The sequence below is a fragment of the Acinonyx jubatus genome, chromosome B3 (genome assembly GCF_027475565.1).
Source record: "Acinonyx jubatus isolate Ajub_Pintada_27869175 chromosome B3, VMU_Ajub_asm_v1.0, whole genome shotgun sequence".
In the NCBI taxonomy this organism is placed as follows: domain Eukaryota; kingdom Metazoa; phylum Chordata; class Mammalia; order Carnivora; family Felidae; genus Acinonyx; species Acinonyx jubatus.
This window is the reverse complement of record NC_069386.1, coordinates 129,527,074-129,541,810: the sequence shown is the minus strand read 5'-3', so window position 1 is coordinate 129,541,810 and position 14,737 is coordinate 129,527,074. Positions and strand designations below refer to the sequence as shown.

Here is a 14,737-nt window from a genome sequence, read left to right as displayed (position 1 = left end):
AGTAACGTGGGGTTGCCATTATCTTCATCATCCAACAAACTTAGTCCACATCCCAATGAGAATTGAGGTTACAGGAGTTTAGTATTAATATTAAAAACAATGAACTAAATTGCAGACAAGCAGAAACATTTGAGAGTTCTCCACCCTTCTCCACCTCCAGGAACTTGATTGTCATCTGAAAACCAGTGGACTGGTTGGAGTGCTCCCATAGCTAGGGACAGATTTTCCTCCCGTGCAGCCCCAGCCTGGGTGGCGGTTCTCACACAAACCATGGGGTGGCTGTGCCCCGAACACCACGTGTCTGTACTCTGAGGACAGTACTAGCTTAGACTCCGTGCGCCTTTCTTCAAATACTGGCTTTGGAACTGACCTTCCACGCAGTCAGTTTTATCCGGCATGTGGTGCAGTGGGCCCTTCTGGCTCATTCTCAGGCAGAGAACAGCTGGAGCCACCTCGTACTGGCTGGCGAGAGCGGGCTTGAATTTTCAGGAGTCTTGTGAGCCACTTGATGTTATGTTGGCAGCTTGAAATTGGCCGTGGCGGGAGTATTTGCACCATGGAAACTTGCAGACTTTATAAGCCCCTCCCCAGCCCCCCTGCCATTTGTTAGACAGCAGCATCCTGGGGTTTCCTGCACAAGGCAGAATCCTGACATTTTAGCCTATGCAGCGGCCTTTTAGCCTTCCTCCCTCCCCTCCTCTCCCTCCCTGGCTGGTAGAGCTGGAATAAAACTCATTTCCTGGTGAGACAACTGAGAAAACCATTTCTGTCAAACGAGGGCCACTGTTGTAATTATTATGGCTTCTGAGGGGGTGTAGAAAATACCTGAGTAGACTTGGTGGTCCCGGGCTTGTCTGCCTTAGAGAGGAAGATGATTATGTTAGTAGTCACTTTAGGAAACACACATTTTCAGGAGGCAGATAGCCTGTCCTGTGCCCCCCAGCCCCCTGGCGTGACACGATGGAGCTCTCGGTGCTGTTTTATTTTCCTGGTTAAAAACGTGCAGTTCTGAGAGGTGTCGTGATCCAGCCTAGGTCACACAAGTCTGCAGCAGAAGGTAGAATAGAATAGAGAGGGTGAGCGCAGAAAACATGTAATTTTTTCAGAATGATTTAAAGAGCTAATACATATTTTTAAAAAATTACGGAAGCCTATTGGCAATCACACAACTGCATTTAAAACCCTTTTTGTGGACGGCCACTGATTTGTGTGTGTGTGTCATGTTTTGAAATTTGGGAGCTCTTTGAAGGAATGCTGTCTGCCTGGAGCCTCACCTTACATTACAACAGAGCCTTGAAACCAATTGCATTTCAAAATCTATCTGGAAGACTTATCAGGGCTCTGGCCTTGAAAGGAATGTCTTCCTCCCAATGTTTGTTGTGTGTGTGTGTGGAGTATAATCTCTCCTGTGGTTGAACACTCCTTCCATTTGTTTCCAGTCTTCAGTCCGTTGGAATTTCTTTTCCAGGGGGTTGTATTTGTGTATATTTCATATATACATACAAATATTTTTATAGGGAATGAAAAAGAGCCGGGTAGATGCAAAAAAAATTGGTCCTCTCAAATTGGCTGCCCTAAATGGACTCTCCCTGTCTCGACTGCCTCTGCCGGATGAAGGAAAGGAAGTGCCTGCCAGAGCCACCAATGACGAGAGGGTACGTACGAGACATATGGACCTGGTATGCCTCCTGGGGCCATCCATATAATGCTACAAAAGTGCCTTCTTGAGATGTTAGTGAATTTTCGAATACATTTAATCATCACAAATGAGTGTTATTGAGGCAAATCTAACAGATAACTTTAGAGTAAATGTTGATTTTGCTTGTTTCTGAATGTTATTCTTGACCTTCTTCCAGCCATCTACAGCAGTCTTGATATTTGATGGCTTTAAATTAGAGGAGATCTACCAGTACATGTGCACATGAGACTCTGACTGCTCTCATTGTACTGAAAATGTACCTCAAGAGTAAACAGTTACTGAATGTTTCACGACTTTCTTTGTGACCAAGATAATATTTGCTGTGAGGTTTTATTACATCAAAATCAGACAGGCATGAATTAATGCTAAGTAAAAAGATTCCTTTGCTTACAACTGGACCATGGAGATAATTTTGAATATTCTTTTTTTTTTTCAGTTTTTGTGTATCGTTGATTAGAACATTGAAGCATTTGTTCATAGAGATTGGAATTGATTCGTCTACTCTAGGGTTTACTGTTCTCCAGGAGAATGTTTCTGTCTCTTAGGAATTGCAAAATCAACCGTAGATTTAGAGAAAATGAGTTCAACAAATTATGTTAGGCCAGTTTTCACCTTTAAACAGAACTCTGCATTCTGCTTCTCACCAACAAGGTTATTTCATTTGTTATTTATTTATTTTTTTAAAGTTTATTTTTTTGGGGCGCCCAGGTGGCTCAGTTGGTTGAGCATCCAACGTCAGCTCAAGTCGTGATCTCACTATTCAGAGTTCGAGCCCTGTGTCTATGGTGACAGCTCAGAGCGTGGGGCCTGTTTCAGATTCTGTGTCTCTCTCTCTCTTAATAAACATTAAAAAAAAAAAAGTTTATTTATCTTGACAGAGATGGAGACAGAGTGGGGGAGGGGCAGAGAGAGCTGGAGACAGAATCCCAAGTAGGCTCCGCGTTGGTGGCACAGAGCCCATCACGGGGCTCAAACTCACAAACGGTGAGATCATGACCCAAGCTCACATCAAGAGTCCAAAGCTCAATCAGCTGAGCCACCCAGGTGCCCCTCATTTGTTATTTTAACTCTTATTGTTATGTCTTGTTAAAAAGTTAGCTTTGGTTTCACCTAGACTTTTCAATATCAGATAATGCTAGACTTGAAGCAGAGAACAAGATTTCAGATGCGCCATCAGAGTGCAGCTTAGACATGTGACTACACTCATTCCACATATTCCGTTTTACAGTGTAAAATTCTGGAACAGCGGTTAGAACAGGGAATGGTATTCACAGAATATGAAAAAATTCTTAAAAAACGGCTAGTTGATGGGGAGTGCTCAACAGCACGACTCCCTGAAAATGCAGAAAGAAATCGATTCCAAGATGTCCTTCCCTATGACGATGCCCGAGTGGAGCTGGTCCCAACTAAAGAAAACAATACCGGCTACATCAATGCGTCTCATATTAAGGTGAGCAAAGCGGGTAGGGTGATAAACGGGCCGTGAATTTGTGAGTTGAATCACAAGAATGATAAGAATTGTATTCGTGTGTGTATTCTAAAATCAGCCTAGTTTGAACCATCGTAACAAATTATGTCTAAACTGGGAAGTCCATTTCCCCCGGCTGGGTAGGAAGTATTTACCACTGGAGCCCAGGCCACATGTGCCCTTCCCCTTTGGTGAACCACTCCACCCCCAACACTATTGCCGGGACCCAAGGAGCACTCCTTGCCCTGACCTTGGGACTTTGTTCTTCTAAATCTGCAGGCCTCTTTCTGGCTCCTAAATTCTCTCCAGAGTGGCAGAATTGCTAGTTTTTGCTGATCGCATATATCCGTTAATTCTCACATGACAAGAGTGTCTGGGTATTTTGATGGTGGTGTCGCCGAAGCTTTTCCCCATGAGGCTGCTGTCTGTTCTCTGCGTATTCCCTGTAGTCGCTTTCGCACATCATTTTGTTCTCGGGAGAAGCAGTTACACCTTTTCCCTAGAAGCCGAGTAACACTGTCTGACCGGGCTAATGTTACACCCATTAAAATGGGAAAAAGTGAGGATTCCCAGCTGGCAGGCGAGGAAGGCCAGTGCAGGAGGTCCAGTTCTTGCATTTTGGGAAGGAGAAGTTTCCTAATACAGAAGGAGGAAGTGTCCATGGCCAGGTGTTTTTCTTCTTTCCCCCATTTTATTTCGTTTTCAAGTGATATTCGATGTAAGCAGCTTCCCACGGGTGGCTTTTAAAAGAGACCTGACCATCTGCCCACAGAGGCCGGTACCCTTGACGGTCTTTGGGAACCTATGCACGTGCTTTGTAACGTGGGTATGGTTTATTTAAAAACTGAGCATTTCTGTGGAATAACTCATCTAGTCTCATGACTGGATGGATGAGAACTGAGTGAAGTCGTCGCCCTGTGGGGGTATTTCAAAGTCTTCAGACACCAGCTGAGGAACTAAGGAAGGTGCCTGAGCTTCAGAATTCCTGGATGTCCCACTTACTAGCATGGGACTTGGGACCCGCTTGTACTTTCCTCTGAATAGAGAAGTGCTGACGCGTCCCCCTCAGGCTGTCCATCAGAACCCCCGCCCCCCAACAGCTATTCACTGTGGTGACTGGTAGCTCCCAGGGCACCTGCCACCATGTGAGTGAGCCCTCAGTGAGGGGATGTGCCTGTGATTTATGAGGGTGTGGGCAGCATAGCACCAGGCACTTGGGAAACAGTCACTGTGGTCACCGGACGTCAGGGCGTGTGGGGTCTAACCCAGATCTCCTGACTGTGTTACCTTAGCCTGTTCCCAAGGAGGTGCAATCTTAGGTGCAAATTATGTGTCATTCTGGAGGGTGATCTTGACTCAGGTTCAGAGGTGAGGCCACTTTGAGCAGGAATATTTTTTCTTCTCTAGAAATTTGGCATTTAACCTCAGTTTTGGCTTCATTGTTAATGTTTTTCCCAACGTGTTTAGCACTTCATGGTTTAGCACTGTTTGAATTTTAGGATCCTATTATGTTGAGACTATTTCTGTAAGAAGAAGAACCGTAACAGCAGCAATAACCACTGTTTATTGAGAACCTATTATGTGCAGGCACCGTATATATTGACTCAGCTAATCCTGCCAGGTGACTCATCTAATCACTATGAGGGTATGTGATATTTTTATTTTACACATGAGAACAGAGAGTCAGGTTAAGTAGATTGCCCCAGGCCACAAAAATATAAGTGCATGGGTTTATAAAACAGGTAGTCATGGGAATTGTATTAATAAGGAAAAAAAAAAGAATAAAAGTCTTTATTCTGAACAATTCCATTCGTTCTTTAGTAGCACCGTGAACTACATGCATGCGTGTGTGCATACATCATATATGTCCACACAGAGTGATTTTTTAAAAATCTTTTCTAATTTCAGGTCTCTGTCAGTGGAATTGAGTGGGATTATATCGCCACACAGGGACCATTACAGAATACCTGTCAGGATTTCTGGCAGATGGTGTGGGAACAGGGAATTGCCATTATAGCCATGGTGACAGCGGAAGAGGTGAGTGCTCCTTTCTCCTAACTGATTTCCTCAGCCCCCAGAGAACAGTCATTGTGGGTCGTGGGGAGTCCTGACCCTGAGAGGAGGCGGCGGGCTGGGACCCTAGCCCTGCACTTCGGACACGCTGCGTGTACGGAAGTGCCTTCGCTGCTGGATCTTGTGTTGGGTTTTGGCATTACTTGTCATTTTGTTGTTGTTGTTGTTTGTCTGTCTGTTTTTTAACGTTTGTTTTTGAGAGAGCGAGAGCGGGGGAGAGGGCAGAGAGAGAGAGAATCCCAAGCAGGATCTGCACTGTCAGTGCAGAGCCCGACATGGGGCCTGAACCCATGAACCGTGAGATCATGACCCGAGCCGAAGCCGACCCAGGCGCCCCTGACCGTACTTGTCTTTCCCAGGAGGGCGGAAGGGAGAAGAGCTTCAGGTATTGGCCACGACTTGGCTCCAGGCACAACACCGTCACCTACGGGAGGTTTAAGATCACAACCCGGTTCCGCACGGACTCTGGCTGCTATGCCACCACCGGCTTAAAGATGAAGCACCTGCTCACGGGGCAGGAGAGGACAGTGTGGCATCTCCAGTACACAGACTGGCCTGAGCACGGCTGTCCGGAAGACCTCAAGGGGTTTTTGTGTAAGTGTCTTCATTCCCAGCACAGCCTCTGCTTATTATTAAATTTTTTTGTGTTTTTACATTTATTTATTTTTGAGAGACACAGTGAGACAGAGCACAAGCAGGGGAGGGGGAGAGAGAGAAGGAGTCACAGAATCCGAAGCAGGCTCCAGGCTCTGAGCTGTCAGCACAGAGCCCAACGTGGGGCTTGAACTCACAAGCAGGGAGATCATGACCTGAGCCGAAGTCGGACGCTTAACTGACTGAGTCACCCAGGTGCTCCTGGACTTGCTTTAAAATAACGGTTTTACGTGTTTAGGGGAGGCTTCAGAGAGACCGCCTCCTCTGTTTCATTTTGTAAATGAGAAAATGGAAGCCCAGGCAGGGGCAGTGACTCGCCCAAGGTCACACTGTCCGTTGGTGGTTGCGGTGCTCTTTATCCAGAGTCCTCCCAGTCAGTGATGATAATCTGAAAATTGTCAGTTTGATGGGCCTTAATCCCCGATTATGTTTCTGTTTCTGGCATCTCACAGCATACCTCGAAGAGATCCAGTCTGTTCGACGCCATACAAATAGTACCAGTGAACCAAAAAGCCCCAACCCTCCCTTGCTGGTCCATTGCAGCGCAGGAGTGGGAAGGACTGGCGTCGTCATCTTGTCGGAGATCATGATCGCCTGTCTGGAACACAACGAGGTATTGCTGTCCTTCTTCGGCTGGGGGAGAAGTGGGCAGGGCCCAAGGCCAGGGGAAGAAAGGACCCAGTGGCCTAATAGTTCTTTCTGAACAAGTACCCAGGGGGCTTCTTCTAGAAGATGCTGAGGTAGCAAAGAGGGTCTGTGTCCGTCTCCTGACCAGATCTCTGCGCAGGCTCCCCCCCCCCGCCCGTCTCCACAGGGGAGTGCATTCCCCTCATGGCTGTCTCCCCATCCAGGTGGTGGACATCCCAAGGGTGCTGGACAGGCTGAGGCGACAGAGGATGATGATGGTGCAGACCCTCTGCCAGTACACGTTCGTGTACCGAGTGCTCATTCAGTTCCTGAAAAGCTCAAGGCTCATATGAGCTCCCACAGCTTGTCACGGGGACCGATGGATCATGGGAAGCGTTTACAGCGAAAAGAAGTGCTTGCCTAACTCCTACTTCCTCCGGCACCCTGGGCCGCCAGAGACCGTGTGAATGGATGACGGGCACTGAAGGCACTGTGCCGAGCAGGAGGCCAAAGTCGGGAGGCTTGGCCCGGGAAGGATGCTGAGGGAGAAGGACTCGGTTCCCAGGGCCTCGCCCAGCTCCGGTCTGTCCCATTTGCGGTACTTGCACACTTTGTGGAGGTTGTGTTTTCCAGACAATTCTCTGTTTTACTGAAGCTATGCTGGGCAACTCTGGCAATCATTAAGGCGCATAGATTTCTATCTTAAACTAGTTTTTGATAATGGAATTTTATTTTATGACTAAAGTATTTGAACTTTCTAGGCGGATGGTCCACAGGTGTGATTGGTTCCTGTATAAGTTTGTATTTAAAACCATGTTGCTGTTTCTCGTTACTTCTTAAAAACCTTGGGTACTTAACAGTTTAGTTACCAAACCCGAAACTACGAGAAGAATCTAAAAGTGTTATTTTCAAACACAGAAAGCATTTTTATATTCAGAAAATTTCTTATCCTAAAAATTCTATATATTTGTACCTTCTATTTTTTCCAGACGAGAGTTCATCTCAACTCATTAAGATACTGAAATGAATGAAGGCACATGATTGAAAATGTAAGAGAATAATCGGATTCACCGTTTTATTCAGTATTATTTGTAAACCCAAACGAGTTCGATTTTTCATTGGTTGAAAATGAATTGAAAAACCATTGCATCGGATGGTTTTAAGCACTTTTTTTTTATTAAAAACAGATCTGAGTTTTGACATGTGCTGCTTTACAGATGAAACAGTAACAGTGGACATTGCTCCAGAAGGAGTGTTTTGGAAGAGCTGAGGAATAAGTGTATGTAGGATGGTTGGGGCAAGATGAGTGTGGCATAAGTACAAGATGCCTTTGGCCAAAGTACAGTATTAACTATACTCGGACTGCGAGGCTGGGGTGGAGAGAGGGGGAGCTTGGGAGGGTGGGGGCCGAGCTGCCCCCAGACGGTGGGTATCCCCGGGAAATTCAAGAGCCATCCCTGTCAGTGACTCTTTCCCTGGAGTTTCTTATACCTCAACTCCTTTTCTAATAAATAAAGTCAGGTTTCTGTGACCATCAAAAGCCTTGAAGGGGCTTTCTTTTCTTTTGGTTGAAAGAAGGGAAGAGTTGCTAATAGTTTCACCTCATTTCCCAAAACTGCGCCCATACTTGTGGGGCCACCCGGGATCGCTGTGGTATTCAGGAGGTGCTCGGGTTTTAGCTCCCCAACCTCCTGACTTCACCCCTGAGGTCAGTTTTAGCTTCTTGGGCCCCCCTCTCCCCCCAGCCCCCATCCTTTTCAGATGCGCCGAGTGCCGGTGGGCAGAACCAGGCTGAGTTAGAGAAGGGAGAGTGTTGCCTTTGGTCCGGGCTAAGATGGCCTTGTCACGGAGGGACTTGAGTAGGTCTGAGGACTAATTGGAACATTTACCTGAGGAACCATGTCGTATTTCCTTCCGAGGCTGCGTCTGTACAATGCACAGCTTCCACAATGTCACATGCAGGGTTCTGCCCCTACTTAGGATCTCCTAGGGGTGGTTCCGATTCCTCCGTTCACCCCTAAAGCAGCGTAAGTCACTGTGGTGACCACGGAGTGTGTGTGGTCACCTGGGAGGCAGGATTTCCTTCATACGGTGTGGATCTGCCCATCTCTAAGTCACCCAGAAACCACCCACCGAAGAGGAAAATTCACAAGATACTAATGAAAGCGAGAGGTGGAAGTGGACACAAGCGCTCACCTAGGGACAAAATGTTCCTTTTAAACCGGAAGTTGTTTTAAGAGTCCTGTTTAAGTAACAGTAGACCCAAGTGTGAATATTGACAAAGAGCTCCCAGAAGAACGGAATAAGAGTTTTTTATGGTCATGTTTCCCGTCTCCACACCATGTAAAGGACAGGAACGTTTGCAGTGCTTTCTTTTCTCCCGCGGTACGTTTTTTTTAAAATGCTTTTCTGTCAGGTTTACACATTTTGAAGTGTCCCAATGACAAGAACATACTGTAAAACAAAAATCCGAAGAGTAATATATGGTATATTTGTCGTCCAGTTGTAATAACTGTAAGAAAATTACTTTTGAGGGCTACGTCATACCGTTTAAATGTCACTCTTAAAACGTCGCATGTTTGACATAGCTTCTAAGATCCATGTCATTTATTGTCCCTTTTGAATAAACTTTTCCAGTTAGTGAATGTCAAAGTACTTCTAGATAAAAATAAATCTACATTACTGGACTCGGAAATGATGTGATTTTCCAGAGTGAACTGTGTAACATGGACACTTGGTAGGATGTTGCCATCTGCCAAGCCTCCGCGGTGCTTTAGTGTCTCAGTGTCTTTTAGTCCCTTGAGGTTCTACGTTTCATGTCAAAATTACCAAGATGTACATTTCCCCAAAAAGCAAGTTATGAGCCGGTGTTTCCCAGAAGATCCATGTTGGCATCTCTGGCATCAGTCTTCCTGATTAGTGGGGTCTTTAAAAAAGATTTTTAAGTAATCTCTACACCCAACGTGGGGCTCAAACTTACGACCCCGAGACCAAGAGCCACACACTCCTCCCGACTGGACCAGCCAGGCGCCCATAGTCTCTTGATGAAATGTTCTCCCTGAGAGTTTTGAGCACAGAAAGTATTCATTTGGGAAGTTAATTGTAGTCACGATTAATCACTTTTTTCCTGGAACACCTACTGTGAAATACCCTGAAAGCCCTGGTATTTAGCCTTTAAAACCCTTTGGCAGAAATAAAACAGAAGGTGGACTTAGGCTCCCTCAGAAGCTCCCAGAAAGAGCAAGGTCTAAACAGAAACACAAAGGAGGGGAGTGTCAGGCTGTAGGACCGAGTGATGAGAGCAGCAGAGCCGACTTTTTTTTGAAGCTTTTTTTAAATTGTAATGTTTATTTATTTTTGAGAGAAAGAGAGCGTGAGGGGAGAGGGATAGAGAGAGGGAGACACAGAATCGGAAGCAGGCTCCAGGCTCCAAGTTGTCAGCACAGAGCCTGACGCGGGGCTCGAACTCATGAACCGTGAGATCATGACCTGAGCTGAAGTCAGATGCTCCACCGACTGAGCCGCCCAGGCGCCCCTGAAGCTTTTGTCGTCACAAGAAAACAGCCCCTTCAGATGGGTTGACATGGTACTATTCACAACATTAAGAAAATACAAATGTACATATATAACATATATAATATAAAACTTTGTACGTTTTAAAATCTACAATTGGAGGTCAGCTGTACCTTAGGAACAGGCTTGAGATTTGCACGAACAAATGGAAACAAGAATTACTGTTTATTGTAAATCACTTTTAAAATCAGGCTTGTTAAAAAGTTTACTTAATTCAAGTGATCTCTACACCCAACATGGGGCTCAAACTCACAACCCTGAGATCAAGAGTCACATGCTCCTCTGAGCCAGCCAGGCGTCCCTAAAATCAGATTTTTAAAGGGAATTCTTTGGTATATAAACTTAGGGAACTTGTTTCCCATCAGGATTTCATGTGGAATAAGCTAAAACTATCTTTTTCCAGTTTAAAGTCTATTAAAAAAAATTAAATTGGAGGGGGCTTTTTATTGAGCTGAGGGATAGACATCTCAAAAATACAGGAATAGGGACATTAACAATTTGCCTGGAAAAGACATTTCTCAAAAGAACATGAGTTTTTCAAATTCCTCTAGACGAGGGCTCTGTTCCAGTATCTACAATTCTAGAAAAACCAGGAAAAATCGGAAAGTGCAGTTGCTTAAGGTGTGCACGCATTGGATAAAGGATTCTCAGAAACAGTTGAATGGGTCCTTGGATGGTTTAAGGTGGCATCCTTTTCTGTATAGTACAGGCAGTTCCCAAATAAAAATCGTGCTCTAAAAGTTCAGATGTATGTGTGTTGAATTACTGAGAAATACAGTAATATTTCCCCCTTGTAAGCCATATTCCAAGTGGGTGTTAACTTTCTCGGCTCGTCCTCCCAAAGCTTGCTGAAACGGTCAGGGCTCTGAAAGGTGAACCCTGGTGGAGAAGCCAAGGGCCATAATCTGAGCTCTGAGGAGAGAGCGGTCTTCCTCCCTGCTGCACCCTGGTGGTGAGATCGGAGAAGGAGTTCTCTGCCTCTCGGTGGGGACTGAGCCTCACTCAGCAAGCAGTTGTCAGCTGGATCAGTGTTTGCTGAGAGAACTCCACAGAAGTGACTGTCCCATCCGGTGTTACGGAAACTTGGATGGCCCGTGAAGGGTAGGGAGCGGGATGGAAAGGGACGGAACGGGACGGAGCAGGGATGCCCCCTGTGAAACCACCCGTGAGGCAGGGCAGGGGTGAAGGGGAGTGAATTGGCAATACACTCCCCTGCCTTTCCTGTCGCCCCTTAAATGTCCTCCCTTTATTGTCATGGGAAGCAGAGGATGGGCCAAGAGGGAAGTTCAAGGTCTGCAGCACCCAGCTCAGGAGGCAGCAGTTCCGAGGCTAATATTCCCACGCAAAGGGTATACGTAACGTAGGGTCTGGCTACACGTCGTGTTTCCAAATGACCCTGTGTATTTGAGAAATTAAAAGAGTTTTCAAAAATCTAGGGTAAAGCTGGACTTTTTCCAGTATGTTGGCAGGTTAAGGGCCAGGAACCATTTCCTTATTTTAAATTACGCTTTAATATTATAAATAAGTACAAATGGATGACAAGAAAGGAATAATTGAACTTCTAGCTGCAGAACTGACAGTACGTACTGGCTGTGAATTTTTGAAAATTACTAACTAGCTGTGTAAATCTTTTGATCGTTATTCTTTGGCTTCCATTAAACGACCTCGTGGTCTGCATCGTAAAAAGACTTAAAATGTCTAAAAGCCCTTGGCTCTAAATCTAGAATATAGCGTATCCTCCACTGGCTACAGCAGGACACGATGCCACACTAATAAACGTGCAATTTGCACTGAACTGGGTTCTTCAGCTGTGCAAAAACCCCACTACCCTACGTAAGTTGTCAAATGTGTATACTATGGACATTTTAAGTGTGCATGTGGATCTTAAATTCACACTCTAAAACCTTGTGGGAAAAAGTCGACAGTATTCGCTCTTAGGAGCAAGCGTGTGACTGCCAGAGAAATTCAGAAGGGTGGATTATCCGGTTTAACCAGAACATGAATCTGGCCTCAATTTGGGTTAATGAGGTTAATGAGACTAGTACAGAATTAATGACAACTGGCTTTCCATGTCAACCCGCTCGTTTGTCAGCTGAGCAAATCTAAACAAATGAATGAGGGGTATAAGCTCAGTCACTCATTTTGCAGTAGAAAAAATAGCACAGGTCATATGCTATCACACTATTAGAAATCACTTCAAATTAATGGACCCCTGAACGAGACAAAGCTTTTTACTTAGTTTGTCATTGTATTTTTCAAAATGTAATTTGATCTTAAATATCCTGAAAGGATCTAAAGGTTTTGCAGTTTTACTGGAATAAAAACCAGTGCAAATACTGGTTCAGCCCAACAAATAGCCTGAAAAACTATTCTCCAGAGGTGCCAAACTTGGACAGACTGGATTAAAAAAAATTTTTTTAATGTTTATTTTTGACAGAGAGAGACAGAGCATGAGCAGGGGAGGGGCAGAGAGAGAGGGAGAGCATGAGCGGGGGAGGGGCAGAGAGAGAGGCACAGAATCGGATGCAGGCTCCAGGCTCTGAGCTGTTAGCCCGACGCGGGGCTTGAACTCACAGACTGCGAGATCATGACCGGCCAGAAGTCAGACGCTCAACAGACTGAGCCATCCAGGCGCCCCTAGATTGGATTTAAAAAAACAAAAACAAACCCACCAGGTTAAAAATAATACAAAACTCACTTGAGTTAAACAGAGTGAAGGAAAAAAAAAACAGAAGAGAAAAGATACTATAATTTGTAACAACTTGTAGGCGGATAGAGCTCTAATGGTTTTATTTGCATAATCTGGTTTCTGGCAGGACAGAGAAATTAAAGCAGTAATTATTGTGTAGGGATGATTCTTAATGTTTTCGCAAATTTTGTTAGTATCAGCTTGGACCCTTCCATATTAGAGTTTCTCAATTCTATATTAAAAGTAGGCAGCTTAATTTCTTATAGAATTGAGCTATTACACTGTTAGAAGTATATGCAATTTCTAAGCAATACAAAATGAGGGAGGAAAATAAAAATATTTGTTAATATATCAAGCCTTTTTAAAAAAAATTTTTTTTAACGTTTATTTATTTTTGAGACAGAGAGAGACAGAGCATGAACAGGGGAGGGGCAGAGAGAGAGGGAGACACAGAATCCGAAACAGGCTCCAGGCTCTGAGCTGTCAGCACAGAGCCCAACACGGGGCTCGAACTCACGGGCCACGAAATCATGACCTGAGCCTAAGTCGGACGCCCAACTGACTGAGCCACCCAGGCGCCCCTCAAGCCTTTTTAAAAGCTTGGATACACACCTTACTCAAAAGATTGTCACTGGGCCATTGGAATATATATTTTTTACTGTAGTCTCATGTAATTTTTTACATTTATGATATAAAACAGATTTTTATCAGGCAAATGTTAAATATTTTCCTATGAAAATGCCCGTGTTTAATTCTATTGTGCTTAATTGAAGGAAATATTCTGAATTATAAAGATGCTGTTTGGCTCAGATGAAGAAATACACTGTAACAAGCCAGAAATTTGTTGTATATTTCTGAGTTGTATGATCTGGTTAAAAACGGAAGCAATCCAAACCCTACCCATAGTAAATTTAGCAGAGCATAGTTTAAAAATAAACATCTAGATAACACGTCTATTTAAGTAAAAATTCCAACAGACGTTAATATGGCTTAACAGACCTAATAAACCCAAAATTTGGAGGAAATTTATATGAAGTAACATTTTCTTAGAAAGTTGCCCTCTAATTCAAGCAATGCACTGGGAAATTGCACCTTTCTGACATGTGAGTATAAAGAGTTGCGTAGTATTGTTTTCTGGTTTAAAAAGCAATTTTAAGTGCTGTCTGAAGATCAATAATGTAAAAATGTATAATCAGAAGAGCTTAATTCTTCTAAACTCATTGGTTTGTAAAATTGTGTACATTTAATGGGCAAAAAGTTTGGATGACTGTAATATATGTGAAATGAATGTATTAGTGTGTTTTTGCCATAAAAATAAATATTGAAGATACAAATCACATGTGATTATATTAGTACAATTAAGGCTATTTTGCTGGAGTTTTTTTCACTTTAGATCTTATTGCATAGAGGCACATAATTAGTCCCATTTCCCCATTGGGTTATTTCAAATAAGGTACCAAACCTTAGATGTTTCTGGGAGTAGATGCCAGTCTGTCATCACCTATCTCCGCAGTAATGGATCACTTAGGAGACAGAGTGCATCTTGCTGGGGCACCCGGGTGGCTCAGTGGGTTGAGCGTCTGACTCTTGATTTCAGCTGAGGGTCATGTTCCCAGGGTCACCCGCACTGAATGTGGAGCCTAAGGTTCTCTCGCTCTTGCTCTCTTGCTCTCTCACTCTTTGCCTCTCTCTCTCTCCCCCTATGCCCCTCAGCCCTGCTCATGCTCTCTTTAAAAAAAAAAAAAAATGTTTACAGTGCATCTTGCCAAATAGCCAGCTTCGCTAACCAGGGCATTTATGGAACAATTAATATACTTGAAGAATAAACATTTGTTGGGCCACCTGGGTGGCTCAGTCGGTTAAGTGTCTGACGTCGACTCAGATCATGATCTCGTGGCTCGTGAGTTCGAGCCCCGCATCGGGGTCTGTGCTGACAGCTCGGAGCCTGGATCCT

At 44.4% G+C, this 14,737-nt stretch overlaps 1 protein-coding gene across 4 annotated transcripts in view; it reads left to right on the top strand.

Moving 5' to 3' along the window:
- PTPN21 (protein tyrosine phosphatase non-receptor type 21) overlaps positions 1–10,523 on the top strand; it is an 82,850-nt gene extending 72,327 nt beyond the window's left edge. For all 4 annotated transcript variants that reach the window (XM_027066363.2, XM_053224811.1, XM_027066364.2 and 1 more), the window contains exons 14-19: positions 1,518–1,655; positions 2,928–3,149; positions 5,076–5,204; positions 5,600–5,834; positions 6,347–6,507; positions 6,746–10,523. In XM_027066363.2, the coding sequence (XP_026922164.1) occupies positions 1,518–1,655; positions 2,928–3,149; positions 5,076–5,204; positions 5,600–5,834; positions 6,347–6,507; positions 6,746–6,874 (1,014 nt within the window). In that variant the 3' untranslated portion in view covers positions 6,875–10,523. The remainder of the gene's footprint in view (positions 1–1,517; positions 1,656–2,927; positions 3,150–5,075; positions 5,205–5,599; positions 5,835–6,346; positions 6,508–6,745) is intronic.
- Positions 10,524–14,737: the final 4,214 nt, after the last annotated feature.